Genomic DNA, 22,106 nt, shown 5'->3' with positions numbered 1-22,106 from the left:
ATGCCCCAGTATAGTGACGGGGACACTATACTGTAAAAAGGCGCTGTCCTTTGGATGAGATGTAAAACTGAGGTCCTGACTCTCTGTAGTCATTAACAATCCCAGGGTGTTTCTCAAAAATCCCAGGGTGTTTCATTGGCCCCTACCAATCATGGTGGGGCCAATGATGAGATGTACAGTCCCTTGCGAAAGTATTCGGCCCCCTTGAACTTTTCAACCTTTTGCCACATTTCAGGCTTCAAACATAAAGATATAAATTTTTTATTTTATGTGAAGAATCACCAACAAGTGGGACACAATTGTGAAGTGGAACGAAATCTATTGGATTTTTGAAACTTTTTTAACTAATAAAAAAATGAAAAGTGGGGCGTGCAAAATTATTCGGCCCCTTTACTTTCAGTGCAGCAAACTCACTCCAGAAGTTCAGCGAGGATCTCTGAATGATCCAATGTTGTCCTAAATGACTGATGGTGATAAATAGAATCCACCTGTGTGTAATCAAGTCTCTGTATAAATGCACCTGCTCTGTGATAGTCTCAAGGTTCTGTTGAAAGCGCAGAGAGCATCATGAAGACCAAGGAACACACCAGGCAGGTCCGTAATACTGTTGTGGAGAAGTTTAAAGCCGGATTTGGATACAAAAAGATTTCCCAAGCTTCAAACATCCCAAGGAGCACTGTGCAAGCGATCATCTTGAAATGGAAGGAGTATCAGACCACTGCAAATCTACCAAGACCTGGCCGTCCCTCTAAACTTTCAGCTCAGACAAGGAGAAGACTGATCAGAGATGCAGCCAAGAGGCCCATGATCACTCTGGATGAACTGCAGAGAACTACAGCTGAGGTGGGAGAGTCTGTCCATAGGACAACAATCAGTCTTACACTGCACAAATCTGGCCTTTATGGAAGAGTGGCAAGAAGAAAGCCATTTCTCAAAGATATCCATAAAAAGTCTCGTCTAAAGTTTGCCACAAGCCACCTGGGAGACACCCCAAACATGTGGAAGAAGGTGCTCTGGTCAGATGAAACCAAAATCGAACTTTTTGGCCACAATGCAAAACGATATGTTTGGCGTAAAAGCAACACAGCTCATCACCCTCAACACACCATCCCCACTGTCAAACATGGTGGTGGCAGCATCATGGTTTGGGCCTGCTTTTCTTCAGCAGGGACAGGGAAGATGGTTAAAATTGAGGGGAAGATGGATGCAGCCAAATACAGGACCATTCTGGATGAAAACCTGTTGGAGTCTGCAAAAGACCTGAAACTGGGACGGAGATTTATCTTCCAACAAGACAATGATCCCAAACATACAGCAAAATCTACAAAGGAATGGTTCACAAATAAACGTATCCAGGTGTTTGAATGGCCAAGTCAAAGTCCAGACCTGAATCCAATCGAGAATCTGTGGAAAGAGCTGAAAACTGCTGTTCACCAACGCTCTCCATCCAACCTCACTGAGCTCGAGCTGTTTTGCAAGGAAGAATGGGCAAGAATTTCAGTCTCTCGATGTGCAAAACTGATAGAGACATACCCCAAGCGACTTGCAGCTGTAATCGCAGCAAAAGGTGGCTCTACAAAGTATTAACGCAAGGGGGCCGAATAATTTTGCACGCCCCACTTTTCATTTTTTTTATTAGTTAAAAAAGTTTCAAAAATCCAATAGATTTCGTTCCACTTCACAATTGTGTCCCACTTGTTGGTGATTCTTCACATAAAATAAAAAATTGATATCTTTATGTTTGAAGCCTGAAATGTGGCAAAAGGTTGAAAAGTTCAAGGGGGCCGAATACTTTCGCAACGCACTGTAAAACTGAGGTCCTGACTCTCTGTGGTCATTAACAATCCCAGGGTGTTTCTCAAAAATCCCAGGATGTTTCATTGGCCCCTACCAATCATGGCCTCCTGATAATCCCCATTTATGAATTGTCTTCATTACTCTGTTCTCCTCCCCACTAATAGCTGAAGTGTGGGAAGTGTACTGGCTCACTATGGCTGCTGTTGTATCATCCAGGTGGGGTGTTGTATCATCCAGGTGAACATTGTTGATGGTGGAGGGGAATAAAACATAGATGAGATGAATAAAACATATTGTACTCTTCATCACATTATCTGTATAACTATATATTATTTCTGAGTATTTGAATATAACTGTATGTTTGCCATGGCATGAAAACATGTCATGTCATGTTAACTTTTGGGAAGTTAATCAATAATCCTTTTTGGATTTGTTTGTTGTCACAACTCTTTGTTTGATATGAGATACCACAACTGCAACCTTTTTGTACTTTAAAATCTTAAGACAAATGACTTAAAAATGTTTTTTATTTATGAAAATTCAAATAAAAAATATGACATAGCTAATAAAAACACACTTGTACACAAAATAAAACATGTTGCTTTATCAAAACAAACACAAAATGCTTCCAATGAAGAAAGGTAGGCAGGTAAAACACACTGTCTTTTGGAAAATGTATGTAGATGTGTTAGGAATACAAACATGTTTTAAAATTGTAGTACACAACAGATATATGTCCTGTTTCACACTGTTATTGTACAAATTTAAAACAGTAATCCAATATATCAGTCATTACCAAACCTTCATGCCTGATGACTACCAATGGATATTATATCCATTATAAATAATCATAGCCTTGACTGTATGTTTTTCTTCAATGAAATCTGCTGAAAAACGTTCCTTTGACATTTGTTAAGAAAATAATATAACAAAAAATCTAGTCTATCAGATCTATAATGTGATATAAGAATACATTATAGTATTGTTTCTTCTTTTATTGTAAAATGGAAAAATTATAGAGTACTGTAATTTTGCATTATAGAAGTTACAAAACATCAGTGTGTCAGTTACAATTATCGCTATAATTGCTTTGGACATTGAACACAGCATCTTATTTACTGGTACATATCACAATGGGACAATGATAACACAATAACACTTATACCTGGATGTTATATTTTGTCACATAAAAATAAAGAAAGCATACAAATGAGATGAGGCCATAATAGTAAATTATTCTAAATTCTCATCCATCCATTTCTTAAAAGCAACTGGTGTGTAAAAAAGTGCTTCAATGTATTCTAGTTCCTTGTCAACTCTTGTCATTTTTGAATTTAACAAAAAATGCAATGTTGTGAAATATAGATCTCTTAGGTCTTGCAGTAGTACTGTACAAAACAGAATGGGACATGAATTTTTAAGACCTGTAAGCAATGTTTCTTTTATTTTGGATGAGAAATATCACTATACAGTACATGAACGTTTTTACACTGTCTCTATGAAAATAAGCCCTGAGAAATGCCTGATTGCAGACTTCCTGACAATTAACAGTGACAAGAGCATACTCAGTAACTGTGTTGACAGCGTTCAATTCTTTTGTAGGACTTCCTATGTAATTGTCTGATTTCAGTTTGCTATTTTTTCTAAACTTGCTGAGCAAGTTGTTAGAAATGAAGTAGCTAAAACCACAGAAAATAAAAAAAAACGTTTTTTTTACATGCACTTCACTTTCTAAAAATAAGAAAGTAATGAAATGCTGAGTGTATTGCTACAATGCAAACCGAAAGGTATTCATATTTCTTACAATTCAATAATACATATTGAAATGCTTAACGGTATAAAATAATGACATATATTTAAGAAAAATGCATCAGTAGCAATCAGTTCAGCACAAAAGGGTGTCATTGGGACGCATAAGATGCTTGATCTTTGAATCAGCTTCTATCCCCTGTTGAAAGAAATAAAAAGTACAATTAATGGTTGTCCTTTAAGCACTTAAACTTATTCAGTTAGGAATTCAATAGCCGTACATCAAATTATTAATAGTTATCCATTTTTAAAAATGCTTCTTGTTACTGAAAATACATAATTGGCTACTGAGAGTTTTAAATGCACATATACTATAACTGGTGTTTTTCACATGTGTTATTTAGAATTGGCAGGTCATTTTGCCCCTTTGATACCTGACAATTTGGTACACCCAACCACCCCTTCAGCCAAATTCTCTTGACTCACTACAGTACCCTACACCAAGGGACAACACGTGCACTGTAAGTGGAGTCTGACACACCTGTTCCTTTTTGCACTGAAATACTACAACAGGAGCAGCAGGTCTGTTGTGTCAGATGGAGACCTGACACAGGCCTTCCTGAAAAGGATAACACCTATGTCTGCCTGTTCAACAGCTGTAGCTGCTATATAATGAGCCAAAGGTTCCCCTGGTGACTGTGCAGTGTGGCACTGATGCCACAGGATGCAGGGGACATTGTCTACATAAAGTCATGTTTTCATTAGCACAGTCCAATTCTATCACACAATTCATTTTTTCATGGGATTGCTCTGTTTTTTTCCAAATTGCGCTTTTAGAAGATTATCCAAATTCACGTTACTGAACTTCTACTGCTGTTGGAGTAACAAGCTGAAGCCTGCTTGGTGCCTTATTCCACAGCTAATGGTTGGGTCATAATGTCAAGAACTTTGGCTTTGTTGGTGCCTTTGGGTGTCAGGTATTTACTGAGTGAAGCCAGAATATCTTTTTCAACAAATAATAAATCAAGGCCCATATTGGAAAAACAGCATACATCTGTCTCGCCTACTAACTGAAATGAAGGCAGTATTTTTTCAAATAAAACTGTGCATATGAATATAAAAGGGTTGAGAGCTGACCATTTGGTCCATGTACAGTAGCTCATTTAGTTTGTTACCAATTGATCTGAGGATCATCTCCATTTCCTGAAAGGAGCAAAGGTATCAGCTATGACAGCATGGCTGGGCAGCTGCTTCCAGACTCCTACAAGCCTTAATGAAAAGAGCTGTTCTTGGTTTTGAAGTGCTTTTCCCCTTTCTGTAACAATATGTGCTCTATAGTGAGGTTCTTCAAGCTTCCTTGTGTTAGCAGAGCTGTTCACATTTTCAAATCATACATGCAAATGTAGATAAAAAACTGCATTCTGAGGGGCATACCTGTTCTTGTCAGCACGCATATCTTTTTGCACTCTTCTTCAGTGTCAAAACGGTTATCGTTTCCACTACAGCCTCCATACCAAAACTGTGCACAAGCATTGGCTTGTTTGTCATAGTACCATCGGATGTTATAATCACGGCAAGGACCCTGGTCCAAGACCAAAGCACATCGAGGATCGAGGGGGATAAATTCTGAAAAAAAGAGAGGACACCTTAGGAGAGGACCCATAAACATTCATTACCCGGGGAAGTTGTATTTTCAGAACACATTCACAGGCCTTTGCTGTATGATCTCAGATTACAGCAAAGGATCAAAGCAGAAAAATGGGGCAAAATATTTCTTCAGAAAGTAGTGTTTACCTTTAGGCAGGACAGGCCTGGGTGCTGGTAGAAATTGGACTGAAGAAGAAGAGGATGATGATGACACTACCACAGTGGAAGACGAAGAATCCCTGCCTGGAGCAACTGGTTTGGGCTGTGGAGAAGGCACAGGTCTGCTGACGACTGAAGTGCCGCTGCCTTTTGCATTGACAGACGAAGAGTGGCTCAACACTTCTTTCACTGTCACTTCGTAAGGGTCTTCCAAATCTTCATCGATTTCTTCAACCTGCACAAGGAAATTCGCACATGATGTTTTCTGGGATGTAAAACTGCATTAGGTTTCCTTCAGGTAATTTAAAAACACTGGCAAATTCATCCATCCATCCATCAATTTTCTAACCGCTTTATCTAATTCAGAGTTGTGGGGGACCCGGGACCTATCCCAGCAAGCAATGGGCTCAAGGCAAGATACACGCACACTCTCACACCAGGGCCACTTTTCCCAGAAGCCAATTAAACTACCATTATGTCTTTGGACTGTGTGAGTAAACCAAGCATTGAGAGGAAACTCACGCAAACATGGGGATAACATACAAACACCACACTGATAACACCCAGGGAATTGAACCCAGGGCCCCAGTGCTGCAAGGCTGCAGTACTCGCAAGACCCAGCTTAAATTTAGAACAGTGAAAAATGCCCATAAAATATTTGAAATAGTTGGCATTGAAATTAGGCTGTCCTGAGAGGATAAAGGATATTTGATTCCATTAACAAAATCTTCAATTTCTCCTTCAGGAACATGTTAAATCTGATTTTATAGTTTTGCAAGAACTCTAAAAGTAAAAGCACTGAATCCAGGAAAGCTGGGGTTTACCGGCGTGATTACTATTATTCCAGTAACTGAAAGAAACCATGTTTTGAAAAAGTATACTTTGCAAGCTCTGAACTTCACAAACGTAAGAAATTCAGAGTTTTGTGAGGCAACCTGCTGTGAAGGCCGGCCTGTGCTGACGGATACAGCAGGAACATCTCCTCTTCCGACACTGGAGCTCTCACTGTGGGAGGTGGTCAGCCTGGTCCCGACCCGGAATTCCTCCTGGAAGACGTTTCCATTGGTTCCATACCCATTCACAATGCGATTGTACACCAGTGCCCCGTTCTCATCTTCACAGAATTGGCTCACTAGTTTGGATTCCAGAGCTGTGATGGGAACAATATGAATGATGCCAATTAGTTTGAAATGCCCGTTTTGGTCAAGGTATAGTATGTTACTGGAAGAGCGTGCCCCTTGGTGCTGGGTTGATGGGTGAAGCACAGTATCAGAAATTTGCTTAGCATGAAAACTTGATATGTAGGTTGACAATCTGTGAGGCGTATCATGCTGACAGTATTTTGGCTAATGGTTGAGGTGACACACATACCATGTGAAACATTGTGAATGCTAAAAACAAATATATACTGATGCACAATGGAAACACAACTTTTTAAATTAGCTATGTTTCAATAGGTCACTGGGTTCAAGTCATGGGATTTCATAAAACCACTAGACACTGGTGTTTGGGCAGATTCTTTGTAGGAATTTGAACAGTCATTCAGAAAGAAGTGATTTTGTATAAAGTAATTAGAGTGAACGATGTGACCCTGGCTTGCTTGGAAGCAAAGGTCACTTAGTTGCTGTGAAAAGGTGCCCAGAGAATGAGATGTTCTGTGTCAACTAGATCAGGAGTCTAGTTCAGAAAACCTAGGAGGCCAGCACTGTGAAGGACAGGCCACACCCAGGAAGGGAGAAGGCCACTACAGCAGCTCAGGACTGTCCCATCCGTTTAATCTACAAAGGAACAAGTAAAGGTTTATTCCATGCTGAAAAGAGAAGAAAAGAAACAAAATGTTTCCCAGCCAAAAGCTGGGAGTGGAGAGGAGGCAGGAACAGGAGAGAAGTGTGAAGTTGAGAGAGGTGAAGAGAGGTCTTGCATTTCTTTTGTGCATCAATGCTAATTTTCCATAGTTTTTAGGGTTGTTCAGCTACCTTGTTTTCACAGTGATGTTACAAAAGCGAGCGTCACCTGGCAGGGTGTTGAAGTCATCGATGAGATACATGTGTTCGCTGTCGGGATCAGACGCAATCAGGTTCAGTTCACGTAGGAATTCGGCCTGTGTGGGATCTGTGGTGTTCACGATTCCAATAGCGTACATCTCGATGTTGGCGGCGTGGGCTTCCCTCACTGCTATATCTAGTTTAACGGGCTCTCTCTTGTCTGTTTGTCCGTCTGTCATCACAATGGCCACTTTCCGCACCCCTGTCCTGGCACTGTAAAAAGCTTCCTGGGTAGCTTTGCGAATTGCTGTGCCCGTGTATGTGCCTTCTCCCATGTAGGGCATTTTCCTGATTGCCTGCTTGATATCCTGTTTCGTCATATACCTGGCGAGGTTGAATTCTAAGTGGACGTCCAGACTGTAGAGCACAAGTCCTATCCTGGTAGCATTTCTGCCCACAGTGATCCTGTCAACAAGGGCTGTGACAAAATCTTTGATAATTTCAAAGTTGTCCGGTCCAACACTTTCTGAACTGTCAATAACGAACACAAGTTCCATGGGTCTTTCTTTGCATTTCACCCCACAACCTATACAAAAATTGGAGAAAAAAAACAAGAATTGATTATGTAATAAAACCTTGTTGTGTTGCACGAAATGTATGTGTTAGCTGTGTACTTTAGTCTTCAGGAGATACTGAGAATTGAATTTCACTTATTTTTTATTTTTAAAGGTTCATATGTTTTTACAGAGATAATTTTATAAGTATTAACTGTGTCATTATCTGGACCGGACAACTCTTAAGGAACTCTAGCATGTCAAGTGGTGTAGATTTCACATGCTGGTAGTGATGTCAACTAGATTTCACATGATGGTAGTGTAGTCAAAGGGCTTGTCTATTTCATAGGTTTTGAAGAACAAAAAACGAAGAATGGGGAAACATACCCTGTTGTTCTTATTGAAATGAAAAACCATTTTATTATATATATATATTGCTCTTTACGATGTCTTATATATTGTAAAGTAAATTAAAAAATAAAGTATTTTATCAATTGAAGAAGATAAGATCTTACCACATATCTCCTTAATCAATTTAATAATGTCTTCTCTCTGAAAAAAAAAAACATAATTAGTGTGTATTTGATTCTTATATTTATACTGACATTAATTTAAAGCCATAGAATGGAAACTCACTGTGAGGCCAGCTTCGCCTTTAATTCCTGGTCTTCCCTGAAACAACATTCACAGAGTTACAGATAACAGATACATTTTATTTTGCCTTACACCTGAAGAAGGCTCAATTGCCAAAATGTTACCTTTCTTCTAATTTTCAGCTTGGAATAAATTTTCTTCATTTTTTATTTTTTCCTTTAGAAATAAATTTTGCCAACCACATTTTCCCTACAGTTTTTTCCTGCTTGATATTGCAATAATTATGTCTGTCCACCAGGTGGTAAAAGGAGCAAAACAATTAAACATTTTTTTTAATGTTGGAGATCTCCGATGAGCCCTATAATGGAGGGTTCGTTGGTATTACAAGTGTTCAGGCCTGTTCCTGCTATCTAATTCAACTCCCATTTTAATAGTTCAACGCTTACAGATTGACCAGGAGTTCCAGGATCCCCAAAGTCTCCCTTCTCCCCTTTTCGCCCTCTCTCTCCCTGTGAACCACGATCACCCTGCAAGGGAATAAGAACAAAGCCTGGTGTTAAAACACAAGAAGACATAGGATAACCTGTGAAATGAAAATGGGAGTGAGAGGGGCTTTAATTCTGATGAAACAAAAGAAAAGAAGGTGTATTACATGCTGGCTGAAAGAATGTGTCTGAAACATCATTCAGGCCTAATGTTGAGTTTAATTCTAGCCTGTCTTTTATTTTAGGGGTCCAGTAAGTACACTGACTGTCCAGTTCATAGAGCTGCCAACATTACTCAACAAGGGCAACATTAAATCAAAGAATACCTGCTTTCTTGGGCAGCTCAAACAGCACTTTCACATTTATCACTTCAGAATGAATACATGTATGAAGAAACACTCACAGAAGCAGCTCAGTCATTGAAAAACACAAAGAGGTGACCACACAGACCTTGGAACCTGCTAATCCTTCTCCTGGTGGACCTCTTGGGCCAGTCACTCCCTGAGGTCCATGTTCTCCCTGAAAGGTGTTCAATGACAAATTTCGACATGAGATTAGCTTTGCCTCTCCTGACAAAATTGTACTTCTCTGTCCTGCATCTGCTAGAGGCTGATTGAGGGGTGTCATTCTTCACTCACACAATGAAAATATGTCAGCTCATCAGCACATAGTTGGACAGAAGAAACAAGGAAACTGAAAGGAGGCTGGACTGACATACCTTAGGTCCCTGCAGACCTTCCCCTTGAGGGCCAGGGGGACCAGGGGGGCCAGGTCTTCCAATAACACCCTGAAGAGCATGACAAGGAGGAGTGTTAATACACAGGGCCACACTGTCGCCATAACACCTGCGTATGAAAGAACAACAGCTGCACAGGTAAAGGCAGCTGTCATGGTTTCAATTTAAACTACAAACTACTGCCTCCTTGAGTTCAGGGACTCTTCTGCAGTCAATGAGCAATCCTGGTGTAAGATGTTTTTATTGAAGCAATGCAGTAGTCTCTTGTAGTATACAACAGAGTCCATCATAATGTATTCTTAGTTCATGGACAGGTGGGAAGCTGTTAAATGGACAAGCATGTGGGGGAGGGGGGGTCAATTTTATCAGCAGCCGCTAATAAAAAAAGACGGATCTCAATCTGGCAGTCCACAGATTTAATGTGACAACCTGCTAGCAATAGGCTTATGATGACCTGTTAGTTGTGAAAAGGTTTGAACTGGCTTAAAACAATCAGCGTATTCAAATGTGTCTGGTCTGGTCTCAGAGAGATCTGCACACAACAGTTGACTTCACAATTTTGTAGAATTCAGTAGAACAGAGGACAGAGGTTCTCATTAATGAAGTTATGGAAATTATTATTAAAACATCAGCAGTAATGAAGACATCCATTATATTAAAATTCTTTTCTCTTTATCTCGAGTAGCAGACAGAATAAAAATGTATAGTCCTTCAAAGGTCAGCCATTATTAGGATGCATACAGTCTGCAGAGCGTTAGCTCAGTCTGATGTATGATAGTGCCTGAACTGTGCAGTCTTGGTCTGTATGCAGATCCTACACAGCAAGGATACCAATCATGCCACTGTCTTATTATGGGACACTCCACTGATTCAGTCTCTTCATAGGCCTACCTTGGGTCCCGGCAGCCCTTCCCCTGAGGGTCCTGGTAAACCTGGCAGCCCCCTGAATCCAATATCACCCTGGAAAGAGCAAAACACATCAAGTATCAATACAAAGATTAATTTCCTCTTGTCATTCCTCTACCAACACAGCAACATAGATCTTTCCTGAAGTAAAGGAGTTTCTAAAGGGTTATGTGGAAATGCTTCAGGAAAGTAATTGGATGGGGGGTATGTATGCTTCTGTATGTTAAGAAATGTCCCATGGATCTCTGGAATCATTTGTCCCTGGTCAGCTGGTAAGGGTAGAGCACTTTTTCTAAATAATAAGCAATAATAAGGGAAATAATAGGCAGATTACAAAAGTTACAGCAGTGCGGCGTGAGCAGCATAACTAATTTGTCCAATAACAGGGTACTAGGTGATGACATCCTTCAGGTGTGGCACAACGTTAACGCAAACTGCAGTGGAACTGTTGGTGGTATGCTATGATTTTCTAACACTTTGTCAAAAGTATCATCACACCTCAGCATGGAAGTTTAATAATAAGTCTACCTCTGAAACATGAAAATTCCAGTCTCATACATACCATACATTACAGAAAAAGGAAATACGGACAGGTGTCATGTAAAACTGAGCTCTGAAGGAAAAAGTGGTCTAAAAATGTGTAGGGAGTTAAAATTGAATATTTTTGACCCACGACTCTACCTTCGGTCCTGGTAGTCCTATTCCCTCTGGTCCTGGCTCCCCAGGAAGGCCTGGAAGACCTGGCTGGCCCTGAAAAGATGAGGATTTGAGTAGAGCCTGCTCTCGAGAGAAATGGCTATGGCCTTTTCAATGCCTCGGGAAGGCCTCACACGCTGCTAAGAAACTGTTGGAAGTGGTGTACTCACAGGAGGACCAGGGTATCCATCTCCTTTGGGCCCAAACGGACCTGGTGGACCATGGTTACCACGATCCCCCTAGAAGAAAAAATCAGTTCAAGTCATTGGATGGAAAAAGTGAAGGTATAACATGTTCTGTTTTGTATTTGTTTTCTATCCATCCATCCATTTTCTAACGACACCATCCAATTCAGGAGGAGCCAGAGCCTATCCCATTAAGGAAACAGGCACAAAGCGGGGTACAACCTGAACAGGACACCGGTTCATCAAAGGGCACACACAGACACAATCATACTCACACTAGGTGTGATTATCCAAGAAGCCAGTTAACCAGTATGTCTTTGGACAGGAAACCAGAGCTCCCAGCACTGGAGCACCCGGAGGAAACCCACGCAAACACGAGGAGACCATGCAAGCTCTACACAGATAACACCCCACAAGTCTGAAATTGAACTGTGTCGCCCATGTGTTTGCTATTGTTTTTGCAATTCGTACCTTGGGACCAGGAAGTCCATAGCCAGTCTCCCCTATAGGTCCTTGTGGGCCTGGTGGGCCGATTTCCCCCTGAGAAGCACAGTGAAATTGTGACCAGACAGTGACCATTGAGTCCAAGAGGGTTCAATTGTGAATCGCAGGTACACTATGAGTACACTACGAAAATTACACAGATGAAAGAAGATACACAGTATGTTGTATTCAGCCTCGCTAAAAAGTGAACATATTAATCTCAAATATGACCGTTTTGTATGGTGAAGTCATAGTTCACCTCATAACACTGGAAAAAATGAAAAAAAATGGGAGAAGAGCATCACAGTCTTATTTTCTGCAGGTATTCACTCTAAGTTGTAGAATTTCGTTTTTTTTCTGCACAATCAGGGCACACGGTTGAAAATGGCAGTGCTGCCCTGGGCTTTCGCCAGTGAAGATGTTTTACCTTTGGACCAGTTATTGGTCGTCCTGGCAACCCTGGCATTCCCAGACGACCTGGAGTTCCTGGCTCCCCCTGGCAGAAGGTAAAACATAAAACAGACGCTGACAGCCTTCAAAACAGTAACCTCAGGCAATGGTAATGCCAACCTGGAATATCCCACTGTTGAGAAAACCTGCGGATTCTGCCTTTTGTATTTGTGGTAATCATACAAGCTTCAAAACAGACGTAGCTAATATGTACAGCCTTAAAATATATAATCCTAGAGCTATATTTTCCTTCCTTTTCCACAAGTAGCAGGACAAAATCAAAGTTAGAAAGTTCCACTTGATAAAGAGTTAGTAATATATTAATAATCAATTATTCATATGTAATTATAATAATCAATAATATATACTAATAAATAGTATATCCACGTTTCAGTTCTAATTGTACAAAACTGCAAAAAACCTCTCAAGTCATGATAGCCTAATCAGGACCTGTCTTGTCAGGAAGGAATTGAGAAAACCAATGTCTAAGCAATCTCACCGATGCAGGTCTAGAAGTCTGACACTCCCATGTTGTACAACACATGGTTAATTCATATACTTGGAAAATATTACTAATGATAATAGCACCTGGGTGATTGGAGTGTAAAGTGCAGCAGATGCATAAGTGGCATGCCCTAACTCAAATATTTAGTGGGAAGAGATTCATTTTACCTACCAAATGAAACAGGCCAAAATGTTTCTGAAACATTTCAATAATATGTTTCAAATACATTTCAATAATATATGTGTCTGAGCATTCAGTAAGGGAAGAAAATAATTCAAGTCAGTTTTCACCTTACATTTTACATTGTATTGTTCGCTTAGTTGTAGTGCTCTTTCAAAATTCCTCTGCTTGACTTATATTGGATTAATGCAGCTCAATGCAGCTGCAGTAAAATGACAAGCAAGAGTCAGCCTGCAGGTCTCACCTTTGCCCCGGAAGGACCAGCAATTCCTGGAGGCCCAGGTAAACCTCTGATTCCTCTTTGACCCTGATCTCCCTGGAGCAGAATTCAAAGACATGTGGTCAGCACAGCCATTTGTTTGAACCAGTGCAACATTACTGCAAGAGACTTAGGGATGTTTCTTAAAATACCTTCTCACCCTGGGTTCCAATTCCCGGTGTCCCCTCTGGTCCTCTCAAGCCTATCAAACCAGGCTCACCCTGCAAGCAACCACAGAGAGATATAGAGGCTCTTTTGTGGAAACCCAGACCATCAGGCAGTTCACCTGCCCTTGTGTGGGAACTTCACCTTTGGACACTAAACAGCACAGTGAGAAAAGCTCGAAGTGTTCATCCACCTATTTGTACATCTGAATTATTTAACCCTGTGTATCTCTGCCTTGCTAATCAAATATAAATTTTGTTTAAGTTTTTTAAAATGTTACTACAGTTCACTGCAAAAAGAGGAAATTATAAAATAATTAAATAGTCTGTTCAGCTGAGAAAATGTCCCCATTATTAAGACATTTCTTTCGTTTGCTTTGTTTTTCTATACAATTTACAATGAAATGTATAAAAAAGCTGGTATTATTGCTTTTAATGTACTATACACTGTAAACAAAGATTTTTCATATATTGTAAAAAAGGCTACTTCTTCTGTTTGCACATGATTAACACTGTCTACGTCTCCCACAAAGTACAGTAGTGGTTTAACATTGTCTGTGCATCCTTCTAATGAAGCACAAACTCAGTCTTGAGCATGTGCGTGCTGGTTGTACTGAACATAGGGATGTCAGAAGAGCTCCAAATGAGAGGAGGTTACTCAGCACAACCTACTTGTTAGTTGTAAGTCTGGAGTCAATCACAATATGAAGGTGACACATACAGCATTGATTCGCCCATGGAAAGCAAACTGCCTTAGTCCTGCCTTGCTCTCCCGACGATGCCCACCCCAGTGCGAAATACCTTCTGTCCTGGGGCACCATCCTCTCCTGGCAGGCCTGGCAAACCAGCCAATCCTGAAGATCCTGGCTCACCCTGAGGAGGAGTTAGTTGTAAAATCAGCTTGGCTTTTAACTGAGAATCACGTGTGCTACTGGATGGCTTCTATCAATCTTATATTTCCTTCCTTGAGTAACTTTCCTTTAATGTTGCTTTTTCACTTGTACTTAGCAAATAATAAAACACCTGACACAAAAGTTTATTTTTCTGTTTCTAATAAAAATTATTAGAAACTGACTTTTGCTCAAAATGTTGATACGTAGTTCTGATTTTACTTCCTCATGTCTGCTATGGTAACAACACTGCACATAAGGTGTAATTCATCTTCCATGACTATGATCCTCCATGTATAAAGTGTGACCCCTTCAGACCGGCTTTAAAATTGCAATTCAGTTTCACAAGAGCTGGAGAGCTAGAGTTGTACATTATGAATTGGATATCTGTAACTGAGGATTAGCCTATAAAAGATAATAAGCATGTTTTGTTATCCGCTGTGCAGTACAAACAGAGTTTGATTTGGTATAATCTTGACACTTTGGTTAACAGAACCATTGCCTTGCATGGGTGGTAGGAACTACTGAACATAAAAAGAAGGAAGATTGATTCTTCTGGGGTTTAACCTAACATGAAACATCACAAATGTTTTTCAAATGCCACTGGAGTCACGGTACGTCCTCTTGATTGCTCCTATACTCTAGGTTTGCTTCACTTCTTTTTTGCTGTTCCTTTTGCTTTGTTTAAAATCAACGGACACTGTGGTTCTCCTGCAGGTTTACCTTGGGTCCTGGCTCCCCAATTCCCCTTTCTCCCGGTGCCCCAAGTTCACCTGGCAAACCTTGGTCACCCTAAAAAAGAAATGGTGACCAAAACAAAAAAGAAACAGCGATAGGTTAATGACCTTCAGAGAAATGCATAAAATAACCTGAATTCAGTTATTTATAGTGTTCAGTTGTGTTCTGAAATCAATGCTGTGATGTGTTTGGAAGCAATGGGCAGGTTTTTGCGATTTAGTTGGTCTCTGCAGCATTTTTCCATCACATGTGTACCGAGACAGGTGTATTTGTGACCGTAACCCTGAATACGTGCTGCCCAAACATAAAACTACAAGGTGGAGCCCCTGACCTGAGGTCTCTCTTATTGGAACTGCTTAACTTGTAGGTACAAAGTACAAACCTTGGGTCCTGGAAAACCCTCCCCTGGTTGCCCCCTGGAGCCAGGTGGTCCGCGTGGCCCCTCCACACCCTGCAATTACACCAGTGGAGGTTACATACACAAGGGGGGCCCGAGTCCGGCTTGTCAGTCAGTGTGACTAGAGAGGGGTGAAGCCCATCATCTTACCTTCTCGCCCTGAATCCCCACTCCTGGTAACCCCACTAGGCCTGGGGGCCCAAGAGGCCCCAGCTCACCCTTGAAGACACAGGGAACAGGGGTCAGAAGTCAGAGTAAAGCCTGTGATGTAGGTGTCCCAGCAAATTAAGTGCATTTTGTAACCTGCTTCATCACCTTTAGGCTGTAATAAAGATGCTACCAATAGAAACTATGTGAACAATAAAATCCCCACAAAAAGCAAACCAAGTTTCAACCCCAGTTCTAAATTTTGCATTCTGAATTGTACAGTAATGACAGGCTAAATTTCAGTGTTGAAAACGGGTTTTTCATCTTTTTTCGTTTCTTATCTTTCTTATCTTTGTTACTAGGAGTTCAATTTTAGTGTTTGAGATGAAAAGAAACTCAGCCATATCTTAAAAAATGAGGCGTAGTGGCCAAAAACAGCGTTCACTTCATTTTCTCAGTTAATACAGATTTTAACTCTACATATCTGTAAGCAGGAAAAAAAACTTTTAAATGGGGCAACAAAAGACACAGCCTTGGGGGAAAGAGGTGAGACCACAAGGGAAGGCACTGTTATAATACTGCAGGACTGGGATTTGGCCTGAATAATCCAAAAAAAACAAGATACAAGAAAACAGGAGACATCATCTTCGATATTTAAAAACAACACTTTCAAAATTGCCTAGCTCAGGGCAACAGAAAGGGTTAACAGGCAAGTGCTAGATTTTTGCACCACGCATCCGAAAATACAAAGACATTTTTGGAAAGTCATCACTCAGCGTGTTTTTGAAGCCGTCGTCCTCCAGGGAACACAAGACCTTTTTGTTATCTGCCGCAGGTACTGCATATTTCATATATACCCTCGCTCACGAAGTCTGCGCTTTCTCACGCTGTCAAGATCTTTCAGCAGACCCCCCAGCTGCCTCAGCAGATGCCAGACCACCCCAGCTCTTAGGAGACAATTGTTCGGAAAAGGGCTTTCGTTTTTCCCGTCACATCCTTTGTCACAGAGATGAGAAGCATGTCTGCTCCCATTGCAGAGAATGGCATTCATCGGTTGAATATTTACAGCCTACCTTTTCACCTTTGATCCCTGCGCCTGGGGGTCCACGAGACCCTCTCGGCCCCTCCAGCCCCCGGTCTCCCTGCAACGCAATGAGGATGTTCTCATCTCATTCAACTCCACACATCTGCGAGCGCAAATTAGGAACAGCACCTTGAACCTTTAGGGTGATGGGAGCAATACTCATGGGGCCACCAAGCTAAGATTATACGTGCTTTTTCCTAAAAACCACAAAACTCTTTCTAGACTGCGAACTGAATTCTTGCACACATTCTTTGTTTTTCTTTTCCTGTGAAATTCTTTTAATATGAAGGAGGAATTTAAAATTGTGGGTTGGAATATCTGTATGCTTCCCCTTCTGAAGTGGGAATTTCTTTTCAGCTTTTGTACTGATTCGAAACATCCACAGGCTGTGCTATAGGGCGCATTAACTCTTAATGATTAAAAAAAAGATTGAGGAAAAGCAGGACATTATGTAGCAAAATGTATTGCTTGTTAAAATAAATAGAATACCGGTTTAACAGACTTGCAGCTCAGAATTAAAATGATCACTTTGCATCCCATCGGTAAAAGTTATACTCGCAAGAAGAGTGTACACAATGTGTTGTTTTTGCCTGTAACTCTCTTTGCTATTACAAAATGTTCAGAGCAGGTCTTTGACGCTTTCTAAAGGAAAAGTACTGAATTTTTAAACACGGCTTGTTTCCCTGGCAACAATGAACGGGAGCTGTATGTGTCTCAGCAGTAGATCATGACCAGTACATGACTAAGCTTTAGTTTCCTGGCATATTGTACCATCCAGTCTCTCTGCAGTTGTAAACCCATAGTTTCCATAATCCATATTATTTTTTAGGTATTGTATCCATTTTCTTTTTTCAGTGTTTTCTATGTTTTGTTTAGTTGAAAAAAAATGTTTTAAGAAATGCTCTGCATAAAACAGGGAAAATGTAGCCATGGGTTCAATCAAAATTAAAAGCAGAAAAGAGATTTAGTGTGTTTTCCACTGTAAGATAAATGCCCAAGACGTAGACGCATTAAATCCTGCCAAATGAAGTTTTCAAAAGACTGAATTTTTTACAGCTGCTCTATTGCTGCAGGACACAGCACATCTCAGAACAAACTTATTTTCTAGCAAGGGACTTGTGCCAAGTATATATAGCTCAAGGTTACGTTAGAAATAACCCTGCACATGGGACAAAGCTGCTACAGTTCTCCTTATTTAATATGTGGTCAAGTTCTGACTTGAACCCAAAAAGAAAAAGAGGAAAAAATAAATTGTTACTCTTTGGCTTTGAAACTTTCTTTTTTATAGACTGTTGCATAGACTGCCCTTTATTTTTATCAAAGGGGTCAAGGGGAATTTATCAAGGGAAAAAATATTGGCACACACAGTAAATCAATGTTCTTCCTTTAACATGTGGCATTTTGAATAGTGTGTTCATGTTCAGAAAATGCTGTGTTATCAATTAAAAACTTTTTTTTCTTTACCGTGAAAAGGGTAATGTACTTTTCAAGGCTGAAAAGTATTCTCCATTATTGTGCACTAAAACAGGTGTTTAAATACAGTTTGTAAAACGGCAAAACCCTGGCTCACAGACAGACAGCTTGTAACAGCTTGTCACACACTATTAATGAATAATCTCAACAGTACACGCATGTCTGAGAGATGCTCCGATATAGAAGAAAATTAAGGGGTTGTGATAATTTATAGAGACAAAAGTACACATTGTCACGAGCAGTAAAGGTGAAACAGTGGAAAAAGCAAATCACATTTTGGTGTGATCTCCTCCAGGCTGAGATGCATTTTCTAGTTATTAATTCGCTGATGACAGAAGTTTTGAAAAAAAAATTATATTGATTATATCAATCATTATCTATTCATCTTTTTTTTAACCACTTCTTCCAATTCATGATCACAGGGGAGACAGAGCCTATCCAGGCAAGCAACGGATACACTCAGGATACAGGATACACTCTGAACAGTATGCCAGTCCATCACAGGGCAGGCACACAGACACGCACACACCAGGGCCATTTTTCCCACCAGTTTATCTTTGGACTGAGGGAGGAAACCAGAGCACGTAGACGAAACCCACAGAAACTTGTACAAACTCTAAGCAGATGGCAGGTCTCAATTTGAATCCAGGGCTCCAGAGCAGCAAGGCAGCAGTGCTAACCACTGACCCACTGTGACACCCATTAAATGACGGAAATCACAGAAATTGAAAAACATAATGTAATAGACATAACCCAAATATTCACCAAAAGCTCACAGAGCAGGCAAGGGGAACTGGTTGGGTCAGTTCAGTCCCTTGAGGAAACATTTTAGTTGCTAACTTCCAGTTTTGCTCTGAGAGGCTCTAATGCCTATACAGTACAAAAACACACACAAATCCTTTCACCCACAATTGCTATTTGTGCTAACGTGTGGATAGTAAATATGGTAGAAGATAAACATTAAATTAAAGTTAGGTTTATTGTATAAGTATATAACACCTATATAATTTATATAAATTGCAGACAAGTTTTTGCCAAGACGATTTGGAAGGCCTTTTCAGTACTATGGTGGATTCCAGTGACAGTATTGTTGGTGATTCATATCTCATATGACAACATTAGCTTGAAGAAACATGAAAGTACTGTGGCACGGACTGGAAGGGGTGATGTGTACGTGTACCATAAGAATGGTTCTCCATTAAGAGTATAAACTAAGTGCCAGAGAAGCCAAGCTATTTGGTGCTGCTTAACAATGACCTATGCATTTCTGTAGCTTGTCCTACTGGTACATGAGTGGGTTGAAATCCAGCCATACTATCGGCCAGTGCATTACAGTGATCTCCATAATGAAGTGGATAGTCTACCTTTTTCAATTGGGAATGGGCATTTACAGTGTTGACAGAGTAAGGTAGTGTTGACATATTGACATTGATGTTAGTGTTGTAATTAATGACCAAATCAATTCAGATTTCAAAACCACATCAATGCAATGGACAGTGAGATTGCCATTGACAACAAGAACCAAAACATTATTAACTTGTATGGACTTTTTTAGTTTCTCACATAAGCTTTTGATCTACAGCTGTTAATTGAGAGGCAGAAGTGGAATTCACACAAAAATGTCAACCTTTGACAATATCTTGTGCTTTTATCCTATCTTTGAATTGTATAGACTGCAGTTCTGTAGCTAAATTATATTGAACAGTTATATTATCATCGTAGGTGTGTCTGTGCTAGATATTAGCAACAAGACAGAGCCTGCAGGCAGCTAGTAGTGTTGGTAAAATCCTTTGATGGAAGGTGAATGAACTTCGAGAGGCCATGTTGCAATACACCTGCCTGCCACATAAGATGCTGAATTCCCAGTCTCTTTCAGTCCATTTTTAACGACAGCTGAAGCTGATTTAATACTTTCCTGAATGAGAAGCAAAACACTTTCTATGAATGCATGGTTACATAATACATAATGGAAGAGTCTGTCCACTCAGCCATAGATGTGATTAGATGGGTTATCGTAAATCTGCCGGAAAACCACTTTCAAATATGGCATCTTCAAGAGAAATGCAACAAGAAAAACAATTGTAGACATACTGAAACACATTGACATACCTTGGGTCCAGGAAAACCTTCTCCTATAGGTCCTTTCTCTCCCTGAACACCCTGTGGCCCCTGAGGCCCCTGCAAACATACACAGGAAAAATGCCAGTATAAATGAGAAAAAACAGGGAGAGTAAGGAAGAGGCACAGGACCGCATGTGTCACTAATACTAAGGATAGATTGGCAAACCATTTGCGGCCCAGTGCCATTAGCATCAGATAATGCCCCCCATCAATCTGAATGAGCTTCAGCCCCCGTATAAAACCTGAACACAGAGATTCATTAATGATGATAATAATAATAATAATAATAATAATAATAATAATAATTGCTTACACTTATATAGTGCTTTTCTGGACACTCCACTCAAAGCGCTTTACAGATAATGGGGACTCCCCTCCACTACCAACCAATGTGCAGCATCCACCTGGATGATGCGACGGCAGCCATAGTGCGCCAGAACTAAGCAACCATTTATTGCAGGTCCTACAGCAAATTCAGCAAAATGTCTGACATCATTAGGAAGCCGCTGCTTCTACTTACAGGTAGTCCTGGTTCCCCAATACCAGGTGGTCCGGACGGCCCTGGTCTTCCTTGAAAGCCCATATCACCCTAGGTTACGAGAAATTGACATGCAAAGTGAGATAATGTTGTGTAAAAGTCCTGGTTTAAGGAAACAAACCACAACAAATGGAGGCTGCCACACCACATACTGTACAAGGTATTTACCACAATAAATGAACCTGCAAGGGAAGTAATTCTTACAAAAACTGTTATTAATTCTGACAATATAACCAGTGCATCACATAATGCAGTATTTAAGTGGAATTTCTTTCTGTGTGCATTAGTGTTGGTTGTTATCAGAGTCTCCCACAAGCCTGCTGTCCTGATACTCCTTGAAAACATAATTTATATAGCAGTCAGTCACGTCCAGGCCAAAGCATGTAAAACCACAGAAGTATACAGCACTTTAAAGAAAAGCAGGTGTGTGTCCTGGGCGGAAAATCTGACCTGCTCCACTTGGAAGGTAAAAAAATTAATGGGAGATGTTTCAAATTCAGTGAATCCCTGGAATCCGTCAAGCTGAACATTTCTTTACAATAGTTAGAGTCACCCAGATGTACTGTATGTGGGTATATTGTTACAATATGGATAAAAATACAGGTTTCGACAATAAAACATGAACCAGAGGACACAACTGAACTGAGTAATGTTTAAAACGTGTACTACTAGGCATTTTTCTACACAAACCGGTTTGGAAGTCTGGAAGAAGCTATCCAGGATTCTTTCATTAAATGGCCGGATAAGATGCATGGATCATTTAGCTACTAACAAGAAAATGAACTTGGTGGGTCAAATGCTCTAGGCAAAGATACTAATTGTACTTCAGACCTGTGATTTACCACCATCGGGGTAAATCTATTTATTGTATTTCTGAAGACTATGTTCCACCTTCCAGTGAGGAACATGCTAGCTTCATTCATTAGATGATGTCTTTTCTGTACCTCCTTGATAAATGGACTTTCAAGTTCATTTCATGGTATGCAATTTGTAATATGCATGTCTCAACTATTTGAGTGTGGGATGATGACCTTTACGTGATACTCCTGCTCCTGGTGAACTGTACTGAAAAACCGAATATCCACTAATGCAACAAAAACCATTAGCCACCAGCTGGGCGTTCTCTCAGTGACCCCCTGGAACAGAAAACCTAAATTGTTTTATTGTCTTCATTGGATACCAAG

The 22,106-nt window shown here is 40.3% G+C and overlaps 1 protein-coding gene across 1 annotated transcript in view; it reads right to left on the bottom strand.

Annotated features, from left to right (window-relative positions):
* Nucleotides 1-2,312: 2,312 nt before the first annotated feature.
* Nucleotides 2,313-22,106, bottom strand: part of col28a2a (collagen, type XXVIII, alpha 2a) — a 31,599-nt gene continuing 11,805 nt past the window's right edge. Inside the window, exons 13-36 of the mRNA XM_015359010.2 lie at nucleotides 20,905-20,973; nucleotides 20,373-20,441; nucleotides 16,780-16,848; nucleotides 15,710-15,778; nucleotides 15,545-15,613; nucleotides 15,148-15,216; nucleotides 14,336-14,407; nucleotides 13,523-13,591; nucleotides 13,356-13,427; nucleotides 12,404-12,472; nucleotides 11,965-12,033; nucleotides 11,479-11,547; nucleotides 11,294-11,362; nucleotides 10,598-10,666; nucleotides 9,689-9,757; nucleotides 9,421-9,489; nucleotides 8,932-9,012; nucleotides 8,528-8,563; nucleotides 8,407-8,443; nucleotides 7,366-7,923; nucleotides 6,288-6,502; nucleotides 5,341-5,587; nucleotides 4,981-5,172; nucleotides 2,313-3,745 (exon numbers count right to left, since the gene is read on the bottom strand). Of these exons, the coding sequence (XP_015214496.2) occupies nucleotides 3,732-3,745; nucleotides 4,981-5,172; nucleotides 5,341-5,587; nucleotides 6,288-6,502; nucleotides 7,366-7,923; nucleotides 8,407-8,443; nucleotides 8,528-8,563; nucleotides 8,932-9,012; nucleotides 9,421-9,489; nucleotides 9,689-9,757; nucleotides 10,598-10,666; nucleotides 11,294-11,362; nucleotides 11,479-11,547; nucleotides 11,965-12,033; nucleotides 12,404-12,472; nucleotides 13,356-13,427; nucleotides 13,523-13,591; nucleotides 14,336-14,407; nucleotides 15,148-15,216; nucleotides 15,545-15,613; nucleotides 15,710-15,778; nucleotides 16,780-16,848; nucleotides 20,373-20,441; nucleotides 20,905-20,973 (2,490 nt within the window). The 3' untranslated portion in view covers nucleotides 2,313-3,731. The remainder of the gene's footprint in view (nucleotides 3,746-4,980; nucleotides 5,173-5,340; nucleotides 5,588-6,287; nucleotides 6,503-7,365; nucleotides 7,924-8,406; nucleotides 8,444-8,527; nucleotides 8,564-8,931; nucleotides 9,013-9,420; nucleotides 9,490-9,688; nucleotides 9,758-10,597; nucleotides 10,667-11,293; nucleotides 11,363-11,478; nucleotides 11,548-11,964; nucleotides 12,034-12,403; nucleotides 12,473-13,355; nucleotides 13,428-13,522; nucleotides 13,592-14,335; nucleotides 14,408-15,147; nucleotides 15,217-15,544; nucleotides 15,614-15,709; nucleotides 15,779-16,779; nucleotides 16,849-20,372; nucleotides 20,442-20,904; nucleotides 20,974-22,106) is intronic.

This window comes from Lepisosteus oculatus, chromosome 12 (genome assembly GCF_040954835.1).
Source record: "Lepisosteus oculatus isolate fLepOcu1 chromosome 12, fLepOcu1.hap2, whole genome shotgun sequence".
In the NCBI taxonomy this organism is placed as follows: domain Eukaryota; kingdom Metazoa; phylum Chordata; class Actinopteri; order Semionotiformes; family Lepisosteidae; genus Lepisosteus; species Lepisosteus oculatus.
This window is presented reverse-complemented; position numbering and strand designations above follow the sequence as displayed.